General features: G+C 41.9%; 1 protein-coding gene across 3 annotated transcripts in view; it reads left to right on the top strand.

The window, feature by feature from the left end:
- The window catches only part of LOC140541193 (solute carrier family 23 member 2), a 50081-nt gene that overhangs the window by 22570 nt on the left and 14137 nt on the right, over positions 1–13374 (top strand). For all 3 annotated transcript variants that reach the window (XM_072663750.1, XM_072663751.1, XM_072663752.1), the window contains exons 6-8: positions 3020–3137; positions 4716–4872; positions 12250–12503. In XM_072663750.1, the coding sequence (XP_072519851.1) occupies positions 3020–3137; positions 4716–4872; positions 12250–12503 (529 nt within the window). The remainder of the gene's footprint in view (positions 1–3019; positions 3138–4715; positions 4873–12249; positions 12504–13374) is intronic.

The raw sequence follows: 13374 nt of genomic DNA, 5'->3' as shown, positions 1-13374 counted from the left end.
TATATAAGTTACCAACCCATTTCTAATAAGTTACAGTATGAGCTAGTCCCACAGTTTGGTTTGATGTGAAAGGCTTCAGAGGCAGAATTGTTCACAGTAGGGGTGATAGAAACCAGACAACAAAAGCAAATGATGCCTTTAAAAACGTCCTCATTAAAAGCTATTACATGACATAATTACAGGCTCTCCGTCTCTGTCTGATGCCTGAGACGATGTTTTACGATGCTTGTGAGAAGGTCTGAACGAAACCATATATTTTTTTAAAGCTGTTTATACATGCAGGGTGTCGTGAGGCAAAGCAGTTTGCAAAGAAAACCTATTTACCATCATCAACATTAGATAAGACACATGTGGTTCCTACCAGCACTGCTTTAAAGAAATGAGCCTCTCTTTAATGTCCCATTGCACATCACACTACTATCTCAACCATTGAATTATGCAGAAAATGTGTTTAAAGTTGGGAATTCACCCGTAAGGAGTTAATAAATAAATCAAATGCAAGTCAATCCATTCGAGAACATTGCATTATTGCTTGAGGACGACTTACTGGGTTTACCGTGCTGCATTCTGTAAAGCAGCACTGTTTGTCTTAAACCACGTGTGGGTCAAACCGAAGGAGAGGCCGAGGGAGATAGGATGACTTCCAGCGTATGTTCGAAAGCCTGCCAGGTGTGTCACAGAGCAGCTCTGAGTCACTCCGTCAGTATGTAGGTTTCCGTGTTAGCTTAGCTGCTGTGGAGGAAAAACTGCTGGAGGGCAACATTAATGTGATATGGCTTACACAAGATGTGCACAGTAAAAATGATGTGGTTCTTGGCTTAAAATGATCAAATAATACCTTAACAGAATTTAGGACTTTAGGACTGCTCACTTCATATTTGATGTGACACATCAAGGAATGATATCTTGGCAAGGAAAACAGCTTCAATCCAGTCAATGTACCAAGTACTTCTCTTTATGAGATTATCGTAAGGATGTTATAAGATTGAGACGACTCTTTGTTTACTTATTTGACAGGGAATAAAAGGTAAAATATTACAAATGTATATATAATTCTAAAATGCTGCAGTAAAACGGTCATTTAAGCTGTTGCTTGATGTAGAAATAGTAAGTGTGTGAGCTTGGTTGGGGCTATAAAATGCCCAAAAGTCTATTTACAACCCTGTTATCGTAACTCAGAATGCACACACTGATTTTCCTGTTACTCTGGGCTTGTAAAAACAAATAAAGGCCTCTGACTGTGTTGGCTGGTGTACGGCACGAGAATGGCTCACAGGAACAACATAGCACAGCACAGTATAGCATTGCATAACTTTAGTTTTTTTACTGTAGCAAGAATATTGTATTTACTGTGGTAATTATTCCCAAATTGTACTGGGTTGTGTTGCTGTCCTCTAGGTGCCGTCTCAGCATTGTGTGGTTTGCTAGCTAATGAGATGGTAACCATGTTAGCTTTTAGTCTAGCAACTGCTCGCTGCCAAGAGTTTGGCCTCTTTGCTAGATATGGTGCTTCTGAGTCCTCTTTGACTAGACCTAGCAGGGCTTTCATTGGTGGACTGGGGGTACACTATGTGTCCAAACATTTTGGGATACCTCTTTTAATGGATGCATTTAGCTACTTTAAGTTGCAACCACTGATGACACAGATGTGCAAATGCACACGCAGAGCTTGTCTAGTCTCTCTTTATCCCCCTCTAGCCCAGTATAAAGCCCCCCAGCATTGAGCTGTGGAGCAGTGGAATGCACTCTGGAATGATGAATGGTGGTGCTCCATCCAGTAATTTTGGGATGGGGAGTTGGGGATGAGGTGGGGTGGTGATCATCCAACATCCTGACCTCACTAACGCTTTTGTGGCTGAATGCAATCAAGTCCTCACAGCAATGCTCCACAATCTAGAAGAAAGCCTTCTTCCCTGGACAGTAGAGACAGTTACTCTAGCAAAAGCAGGATAAAGTCTTTTTTTGAAATACCCTTCATTTAGAAATAATGAATGAGCAGGTGTCCAAATACTTTTGTCATATGTAAATGTTGGTGGCTTTCCATTCTAGGACATCTGAGGCGTATGTGATAACTGTCTGGACATGGTCAGAATATTCTAATGAGCATGCTTGATTGACGCTGCTATAGGAGAGCCAGCAAATGCTGGGAAGTCAGTCTATCCAAAAACATGGCTTTCAGTGGAGCAGCTTCGTTCATCTTAAAGCACGACTGGGTCAGACAGAAAGACAGATAGAGAGGGAGATAGGATGACCTCCAGTTTCTCCAGTCTGGCCTGTTCCATTACCGAGCCCTAAGCATATGTTTAATGGCCAGGTGTATCACAGAGCAGTGCTGTCTGAGTGCACTTACACCTGAACAACAGCTGCAGCATCCCCATTAACCAGACCATTAGCCTTCAAGCTCCTGCGTGTGTGTCTGTGTGTGTGTGTGTGTGTGTGTGTGTGTGTTAGCTCATGCATATTTGCGCAGTGTTTGCATGTGTTTTTGTGCTTCGTGGTTAAGGGAGGCGGGGTGTGTGTGTGTGGGGGGGGGGTGCTCCCCTTTCCCCTCGTTGCCCTGATGTACACATCAGCCTGAGGCACATCACTGAGCTCCATTCATTTGACTAAATGCTCTAATCCATCTCCCAGCCCACTGCTTGCCTAGTGTGGTTAGCATGTGGGCAGAAAAGAGATTTTCCCTTTATGATCAGGAACATGCAGAAACATGCTGCATTGTTCTGTGGCTTTTATTTAAGCTCAACTTAAGCCACTGCCTACTGTCACCAAACCCGCTAATGTCCTCGGAGTAATTAAACACATTACCCTTAATGATTTGCATTTAGCCGAAGCCTCCGAGCGCATTCGAGCATTAATGAGGGGCTTGTTTTTTAAAACTGTTCCCACAAGATTGCAGACAATGGCCTATATTTAAATACCACTTGTCCTTTTGGCGTAGCGTCAGGAAATTTAAACTTTAAGTGACGTAAAAATGAGAGAGAACCTTCTAATGAGTTTACGTTTGGTCTTTTGTCCACAGGACCGTGGGTCTTATTTTTCTCTTCTCTCAGTATCTGAGCAAGGTCAATGTGCCTCTCATTGCTTACAAGGACAAGAAGTGGAAGGTCTTTCACTACCCTCTTTTTAAGCTCTTTTCGGTAAGCAGCTTTTTTCAGTTTCTTTATCTTGAATGTGTTTTTGATGATTCTGTGGAACTGTACTGTCTTAAGTCAGACTCATGTCATTCAGTAACATCTACACTCTTCAAAACAAGGATTCATCTTTAGCAGAGGCCATGAGTTCTGTAAAGATCCATTACAACTCCAAGAACCCTTTTGTGAGTTCAGACCATTCGGCCTACAATAAAATGGGAGGAGACTGTATGAGATCTTTAAGCTGGAGTTTGGGTTTCCTCTGCTTTGTGGGGAAGGCCAAACCCCTCTCTGATGAGTGGAGCTAGGGCTGAGAGTTATGAGAGATTGACCTGAGTCAAAGGGAGGAGAAGAGGTGGTGGTAGTTTGCAAAGACTTTGTTTATAGGACATCAGATTGGGACAAAGAGGGTCTTCAGGCATGTTCCTGGTCCCGAAATTCAGATCCAGTATCTTAATACTGCTTAGACCATTAAGACTATGGCAACCATTAAACAGAATTGTGTAGATAAGAGCTCGCTGCCTTGCAAAGCCCATGTTTAATGAGATGTGAGGCACACACACCTGGGTTCACCAGGTTTGCCAGTTTTCTGCGAGAGCACCCATCACCAGCCGTACTCCTCACTACTCCAAGGACAAAGTCAATTGATGGGAGAATTGATGTAGTGTTTGTTGGTATAGCGTTAATGAGGGGCACAGGACTTTTAAAAAGGAAATATTGGATAATGGTGTAGGTTTAAGGAGGTTCCAAAGCCTGAGGCCCACATCACTTAAAGATCTGCCCCAGAGATCTGAACCATTAAGATGCTTAAATACTGCTGAAGGGTTCTCTGCATTAGTACCAAAAAGAGTTCCACTATTGTTGTGAAACAAAGAACCCTTTTCCAGTACTACACAGAACCATTTTTTCTTAGAGAGCACTTATTGTGAAGTGTAATAACAGTATAGGCCTCAGCACTGTCAGACTAAATCATGTGTGGGTGCTCAACCAATGTTGACAGAAATGGAATAGTTTGGGTTTCAGTGTCAGCGGATGAAGCCATTCAGACGGCAAAAGCGGTAAATATGATCAGTGGATAAAAGGCATTGCGTGTCATACAGGGTTGCCTTCTTAGCTGCATGCTGTCCAGGAAAAAACATAAAGAGGTTGATTTAAAAAAAAAAAAAAAAACCCTTCAGGAATTCTCTCACAGTGCCTTCATAACTGAACCCGTCTGTCAGGCTTCAGAGGAACTCTCGCTGATCTCTGTCGACTCTTTTCTGGACTTTTGTTTGTATAAGAGCTGACTAAAAGTCCCGAACACCCGAGGCCATTGACTTGAGCTATGCATGCCACATTTTACATGCTAGAGTTTACATTAGAAAGACTGATGTTTCAGTTTGGGCTGTGGGGCAACATACGAAGGGCTTCATTCCTAGTGAACGGAGGGACGATTTGCATGTTAATGGAGGCGGATTTCGCAACTCTTTCACAAAATCACTATCTGGGGAAACGGGAGAGTACTGAAAGTTCCTGTTAACTCCTTCGGGTGCACAGCAGGTGAAAGAATGCAGACAGATGTTCCTGTTTTGGCCCCTTTGGCAGGCCCTGTTCGGGATGTGCGGAGCCTGGCTGGTCTGCTTCCTCCTGACGTACTTCAATGCTCTCCCCTCTTCCCCGAATGAGTACGGCTACAAGGCCAGGACGGATATCAACCTGGATGCTGTTACTAGTGCTACGTGGTTCCTCGTGCCCTATCCAGGTGGGTTTGTGGAGAAGCACCTTGCGAAAGAATGTGCTGAATTTGCACAGCAGCATGACATGCTTTGTGAGGTTGAATCCTCAGGACACAGCAGAGTGTAAATGACAGCCTACTTGCAAAGCCTGAGCTTAATGAAAAGCCAAACTTCACTGGTCCTTCAGGTTTAGCAGTTTTCTAAAAGCGCTCCTCACCAGCCATTCTCCTCACTGCTCCAAGTGTTTCAACATATGTAGTCCATGGATGAAGCTCCATAAAGGAAGTGCTTAGGAAAAGGAAAATAAATGTATTATTTGCTAGTATCGTGTTCATGAGGGACACAGAACTGTGTGTTTTAAAGAAATATTGGAAAAGGACACGTCCTCATTAAACTACATTAACTTCTGAGGTAATCTGCGGACGGACCTGGTTTCACACACTGTTTGACATGCTGTTAGCTATAAAAAGTACATGGTATAGTGTATGTGTGATGTAAGACATTGGCAGAACTCACACTATAATAATAAGGTGCTGCCACTTTGACCCAAAGATCGCTGGTTGTGAATCCCAGGACATGCTGCCTGCCATCGGCAACCTGAGCCTGAGAGAGCACAATCTGCCCTGATCTATCTAAGTGTGTAGATGCCTTTCTAGCTCTTTCCCCACATCACGTCAGTGTGATGCCGGCCAGCATGGGAGTCTGCTAGCCAATGCATCAGAGCTGGTTGGCCAGCACTTTCCTCTGAGCGCGTTGGTTGCCCGGTGATGTTGCATTGGAGGCAGGGGCTGGTTAAGCATGTGCTGTGTCAGATCTCACATTCCCAGTTATAGGGAGATAGTACTAATGGGTGGGCTGGATAATTGGCTACCTAAAATCAGGGGAAATAGGGATAAATAAATCAATATGTTTTTCATTGATATAATTAAAATATATATACAATTTAAAATTCTGATTTTAAGATCCACGAAGACGAAGTATTGGTGGACATGAGAGTGCGAGATGGTGTGCACTGCTACAGGAACTCATAGAGGTACAGCAGGACAAGGCCTTTTGTGTGTATGTTTTTTTTTAAAGCAGGATTTTAATATTTAAAGCAGTGTCACTGGCAGAGATGGGGGTGGTGTGTATAAGTAAGGTCTCGAGCAGCTGAATTTTGAAAGTCTGAAAGTCTACCTGTACAATAATGCTAATTCCTTTTGTAATTCTAGTAGTATGTTAGCGCAAAGCTAGCAGCAATGCACTGGATCAACTTTTTTTTGAATTTTTTGGTTAAACACAAATGATTGAACTACTTCTCTTCTAGCTACTTCTATTTCTATACTTCTATACTTCTAGCTTGTATGGTGTAGTTTAGCAGTGATTATCTCAGTAAAAGGTCCCGGAGCAGAAATGCTGCCGCTGTTTTCCAAAACTTGATGCAAACCTAGTTTGGCTCCTGCTTGTATTTACTGTCAGTGACGTAGGTAAGACTTCCAAAAGAAATGACTTTCTTTCAGATGAAACTGGTCCTACCTGTAACTGATTAATTTGGTTGTCAGTTCCTAATTGTGTTGGTGGTTAATCAGATACATGATGTCTTTAATTTTAGCAGTGAACTGGTCCGAACCAATGGCAGAGCTCGTTTGGCTGTATCCACCTAGATATCACTGTGAAAGAATTTCGGATTGGGCGGTTTTCCATTTAGCAGAATTCACCCTGTAGTTTCTGACCAAAACTTAATCATACAATCAGATTAGCGTCGTAATCAAGGAGACTTTAAAAACAGGCATCGTTCTACTTAATATAAATACACAAATCTAAAAAATGTAATAGAGGACTCTGAGGGTCTCGTATCTCCAGCCCTAAAATAAAGAATTACACTCAATTGTGCCATTTGATTTGCTGAGAGCTCGTCAGAGCTGTTAAATGTGAATGCTCCTTTTAAATGGACGATATCAGAGGAGTGTTTAAAACAGATAATCTGCAAGAAAGCATGAGCGGTCAGCATAAAACCACCCATTAAACTGCACTGCTGTCTTCCTGTCCCGGCATTCCTTTGCAATAAAGTCTGACCTAACCAGGAGCAGTCTTGTGGAGCTTCTTTGTATAACTGCTACTGATCAAATTAAATCATTGGTATCAATAGAGCAGGCTGTACAAAGAACACTGACCCATGTGACCTCTTTATGTAGGACATAATACTCTAATACGATGCTCCTGCCTTTGCCAAACCCAATTATTTTGGGTAAAAGCAATGAAATGCTACACACACAAAAACGGCTCATGTGACTCGCCTTTTCATAACCGAGGCTTACAACAGCTCTGGCGCGGCACGGACTCCAGGTGCGTGTTTCAGACGCTTCAGTGGAACAGTTTTTCCTGTTCATAATAGTACATGTCTTCCAGTTTCATCAAAACACTTCCTGGTTATTTACACAGGTTTAGTGTGATAACTGTTCTCTGAAAGCTCTTTAGCTTGCCCGCACTTGTTGGCCTTGATAAATACATTTGTGTTCACCTGCTCAGCCTGGTTCCTCCTTCACCTCGCACACGAAGGTGTCTGTATACCTCCTCAGATCACTGAGGAAACACTTATGCTGCTTGCTTTAATCAGTCATACTCATTTCCAAGCGAACTGAAATTGAATGACTCAGGCAATTGTCAAAGCATGGAAGACAGTCAGTGAGTCAATTAGTGAGTTCTCCTCTTCTTAGGTGGAGAAATCCAACCCCTCAAAACAAAAAGTGCCAGTCAGAAGAACACCCTATTCAACAATTTTTAATTAGTAGAACGACTTCCAAACATTATGACTTCTGTTTTAAAGCGTTTAATCTGTCTATAGAAATTTTGTGCTTTAATTACATATTTTTTATGTTCTGATAGCATTTATTCATTTATTCCCACAATTGAATTTCACATTTGCAAAGCAAATTTAAAAAGTAATTGAAATTCATCATTTAACTTTTTATTTTCGATAAATTCCAAAAATGCTCTACTTTATGTTAAAACAAATGCTCTGAGTATTTAGTTTGATAAACAGTTTATTTATACAGTTAACACTGTATTTTATTGTAAATAAATTGTAACATATCAGTGATTATGTATTAGTTGTATTGACATTTTAAACCCAAATGAATTCTGGAAAAATTACTTTCCATAACATTAGTGTTTGTCTAACTGGGAAGATTGTGTGAGAATCTAAAAATGTGCAGAGGAATCTGGGGCTGAAATCACAAAAGCCTTCCCAAGAAAACACACACACACACACACACACACACACACACACACACACACACAAACACACACACACACACACACACACACACACACACACACAAAAGAGCTCAAGATAAGCACTAAGCAGTTGAAACTAAGAAGAATGTTCTTAAGTGCAATTCAAAAACATCTTAAGAACTTCTCAAATATTCTATTTAGAAACTTTTCCTAACACTTGTTGTTGGAAGCTGTATTGCACAGCTTATCATCAAACTATGCATGGTAACATTCTTACTTTTCCAATATTCAGTTTAATCCGTGCAGTGGAGGCAAAAATGGAGGATCCAGAGTGGAGGAAAGCATCCAAATATTTTTAGTAAAGGAGAGCTAGAAGTGACTCGGCACTCCACTTTTAATTCAGTTAAATTAGACATGAATTAATTAATTATTATATATAGTAATAACTGATCATTTCAGAAGTGTATCTCCTGATCTCTTACAGTCTAAGACAAGTGTAAAAATGTAACAGCCAAAGCAAATGCTTTATATATATATATATATATATATATATATATATATATATATATATATATATATATATATAACCATTTTTCCCCTAGACAAAATGTCATAATATATGTATTTAATAATTAAATAAAAACTAATTCAAATAGCATGAGCCTCTCTTCCATGTTTAGCGCCACACTGTTGAAAATAGGAACGAAGTGTCAGCTAGAACCAGAAATTCAGCAGAAGTTGGGGAACTGTGACCACCCAGTCTACCACTAGTCTTAAGCCTTTATTGGAGACAATCGGCACTCCATTGCATCGTAATTCGTTTGCATAAAGATGCGAAAATCTCAACTCAATTTTTCACTTATTGTAAATGACACTAAATGTCGCCACGAGTTAAGACAATATTAACTTTGTATTATTAGAATACCCAATGCTCATAAAATTGTTCTAATAAATTAAGAAGAGAAATCTAAAGTTCTTAAGAGTTCTGATGAAAAATTATTACTTTTTAATTTCACATGAAGTTATGAAAAAAAAACAGGAATTTCCTTGTTAAGATAGTTTTGGGAATTTGGCCCCTGTTAGCTTTAGCTTAGTTAACAGGATAACAGTCGGATTTACGCTGACTGAAAGAGCACCTACAAATGTTTAGAGGACAGTGTCTCAGGTCAAGCGACTGCTGTTGAAAGGACAGAAAGCTGAGTCCCCCCCACACACATACACACAGACACCCCCCGGTTTTGGATCTGTCCCAGAGGAAAAATGCCTTTTCTTATCTTTCTCTGAGGAGAAGCAAAGCAGATCTCAATATTCTTTCACTGAACTCTGTCTCCTAAACTCCCCCTTAGGAGGAAAGAGGAGATCGACATCAGCGCGGAACTGTGAGGGCGTTCTGGACACAAATGAGAAAAGCATGAGATCTCCTTCTGCTCTGACAGACTGAAAGATCTCTGAGAGGTGGAAGAGAGCTTTATGAGAAATGAGGAGGTCTTTGTCTACACTTGTCTTATATGAATCTTATTCAGCTGAGAAGTGTGAGCTGAGATCAGTCTGAGCAGATGGAGAAATAAGTGAGACAATCGGATTGTTGTTTCTCGGAAGCTGAATGTCAGAAGCTTGAACATCTCTGGGGTACTGCACTTGCTAAGCTAGCCTTTACCTAGCTACTAACTTACAGACCCACCAAGTATCCGACAGCCTAGTGTAGCTGCTATTAACTAACCCTGCGTTCACACTAGCAGGCGGCAAGTCTCTTACGTCACCCCAGGTTTCTTTCTTGTGGGTGTGTTCAAGGTCATTTAGTATTTAGTATTTAATAACTAAATTGGAAATAAAAAATGAAAATAGCAGCAGTTATTAGCCTCTCTTCCAAGGTTAACACCACACTGTTGAAAATAGGACCATTGGTAAGAACAAAAATCTTAGCAACATTTGGGGAATTTAGACCACAGTCTCTACCATTGGTCCGAAGAAAGGCAAAATGAGACTGTGTTTGAACTCATAGCTGGTTATCTAGACTATGATAGAGGTAAAACACCACAGGTCAGGCCAGTGTTCCAGCTAACCGAGACTCAAATCACACACATTTAGAGGATAAAGAGCACAAAGTCGAGTGAATGGTCTGAGGAGTATTTTCCACTGTTTTCAGACACATTTAGTACACTGGTTCATCCAGGTTTGCTTGCTCTCCCTTTTAATTGAACTCAGTGTTGCTGAACTTACAACTACGGTGGGCTTGTCCCCCCGACCACCTTTTCCACTAAGCATGACATCACTAATCAGTGAGCACCCACATTGCCCCCACCCTGTGGCTCTCGTAAATGCACATAGTACTTGATGGCAATGGTCAAAAGCCAGTCCTCACCAAGAGCCCTTTGAGCTTCAAGTACAGGCTTGGCTTGACCCGCTATCCCTTAAAATCCACGGAAGACAAGCGTCCAGGCTTTTTCCTGTCCTGCACCAAAGTGGTGGAACAAGCTTCCCCTGGGTGTCCGAATAGCGGAGTCACTCGCTGTCTTCAAATGCAGACTAAAGACCCTCCTATTCTGCGAATACTTGGGCGAATAGTAGAGTATTATGATATCCTTTCATATTATCTTTAAATTTTAGCCTATTCAAACTAGGTTTTTCTTGGGTAAATAGCAAAGCAATATTGTAAGTCACTCTGGATTAGAGCGTCTCCTAAATACCTTAAATGTAAATGTACATAGGGGAATGGGCTTTTGTGGCCATGTACTAGATAGACACGGGACAGGAATTTCACACGTCAGATACATCGGAATTGTAAAATACCGCCATCATTTAGAGATACTGGTTTATTACTGGTGAACTGGTATACTGGCCAACCCTAGCCACCAGTAGTGTCTCAAAAGTAAACAGAGTATTGTTCCAAATGGAGCAACCAGAGCTCATTAACTGTAAATGTAGTCAGTCCGCCATTATGAAACAATGTGCTTTACTGCACATTTGCCCCAAAGCATGCTGTGATGTAATCTCAGGTTATCTCAAATAGACCTGTTTTTGCGGTTCATGCAGTCGGTTTCTGACAGTTTATGACAGTTTAGCTCTGATCTAGAAACATGATCTAAAATTTGTACATTTTATATTGAAGAAGCAGAGTACACACCCATGTCTGGACTGACGAATGCCTGGACTACAACATCTTGCTTTAAGCACATTGCTAGAAAGCATGTTTCTACCATTTCATACATTTTAAGCATATTTCTGAGTCAGTGAAAGATCACTTGAATGAGTTTCCATCATCACCTTAGAGGTGGATGGAAAACTCTGTCCTGGCTGAAGCAGCAAGCACTTCACAACAGTGGGCTAAAGGTCTGCACTTTATTTTACTGCACTTTACAAACAAATACTTACATTATCAGACTCAGCATCTACATGTCCAACAGACCATGTCCAAATGTTTGTGGACACCCCTTTTAATGAATGCATTAAACCACTTTACACTGACAAACTGACAAACTGACACACACAAAGCTTGACATGAAACATAAACCTAGTGGCACCATGGCTAATGCCAGGCATGTGCTAGAGGGGTATAAGCCCCCCCCCCCCCCCTTAGCATTGAGCTGTGGAGCAGTGGAAGTGTGTTCTCTGAGTTGGGGAGTTAGGGACGAGAGGGGGGGTGATCATCTATCCAACATCCTGACCTCACTAATGCTCTTGTCGCTGATTGCAATCAGATCCTTCCAGCAATGCTCCAAGGTCGATTAGAAAGTCTTCACAGGACAGTGGAGACAGTTTACAAAGATGAACTCTCTTTAATACACAAAGAACGAGCAGGAGTCCCAATACTTTTGTCCATTTACTGTACTTTTGGCCCTCGGTCCAGCACAAACACTGCACTTTAGAGTTAAGTCTGGGCACCCAGGACTTACTCATTGTCTAGAAGAGCACTAAAGGAACATGTAGATGAATCATTTGTTAGCATGGGAGGGACACAAGACAGAAGTAGTTTAACCACTTACCCCAAGTGCTGTCAATCAGCCGAGACATGTTTGGTATCTGAAGTTTGCATCTAGTTTTGCTCTGGAGCTACAAGAAACAAGCCAACCCAACGTAGACCAAACAGTTGTTTAGTAAACTTGAATAGACTTGCTTATGTGCTTATAATACAGTCACTTAGTCTTCAGCAAATGTCCATTAAATGTCTTCTTCACCCCTCCTCCTAGGGCAGTGGGGTCTCCCCACAGTCAGCTTCTCCTCTGTCCTGGGCATGGTGGCAGGGGTGCTAGCCTCCACCATGGAGTCCATCGGCGATTACTATGCTTGTGCCCGACTCTCTGGTGCCCCTCCTCCACCCACACACGCCATTAACCGCGGCATCGCTGTGGAGGGCCTGGGGTGCATCCTGGCAGCTCTGTGGGGCAGCGGCAATGGGACGACATCGTACAGCCAGAACGTCGCTGCCCTAGGAATCACCAGGGTAGGTCTGATGTCACTCTCTGCACATTGGCCATTAGGACATGTCCTGTCAAGTATTCTCCTGGGTTCAGACAGACAGACAGACAAACGAACCGTTACTGTTTGCTTTCGGTGGTTCATGAACGTGATGCCAACATAAAAAGTGGGGGCACAAAGGGAAGATAATCGCCTGCTTCTTGCTTTTCCAAGCACGGATCTGCTATGTGGTTGAAGCCTTACCACCAAGGCTCACTGAAGACGGTTTAAACAATGGAGCAAAGTTCTCAAACAAGTGCGTGAGATGTGATCCAATGCCTAAAGGGCAAAAACAGCAAAAAAAAGTATACTGCCGTGACAGAAGTAACCTCAAGTATTGCTGGAATCTCGGATTAGGGCTGAGATAGCAGATTGTACCCTTTTGAAAAATGAGGAGGAAGCCATTGTCAAACTACTGTCAAAACCACCGAAACAAACATTAGTCATATTCACAGTGAGGCGGGGGAGGGCAGGGCAGAGGCTTCCATTAAGAAGGCAGATTAACCCTACAAACTGAATAATACTCTATCCATCATGCTCTGCTGGAGCATGGCCTAAACCAGGGCCTGCGCCAGCTATAGGCAGAGCAGAGAGTTGCTGAAGGCCTCAACATTGGCTGGGGCCTCCTCAAGTATTGCCCAGCTTTAATGAGTGGATACCTTGATGGGCTGTCACTGGTCATAAAAAACAATTGATGTCACTGGGTGGGCCTCAGCTGTACATGGTAAAGAGCTCCTTACCCCTTCTCCGTTTCCATTTTTTACAAATATTTTAAATATTGAATACATTTATGAATTTAGTCATGTGATCTCCATCTCAATATAGTTAAAATGAAGATCAAATATCCAAAAGCTTAA

This window comes from Salminus brasiliensis, chromosome 19 (assembly GCF_030463535.1).
Source record: "Salminus brasiliensis chromosome 19, fSalBra1.hap2, whole genome shotgun sequence".
Taxonomy (NCBI): domain Eukaryota; kingdom Metazoa; phylum Chordata; class Actinopteri; order Characiformes; family Bryconidae; genus Salminus; species Salminus brasiliensis.
The sequence above is the reverse complement of the archived record's forward strand: the minus strand, read 5'-3'. Positions and strand labels throughout refer to the sequence as shown.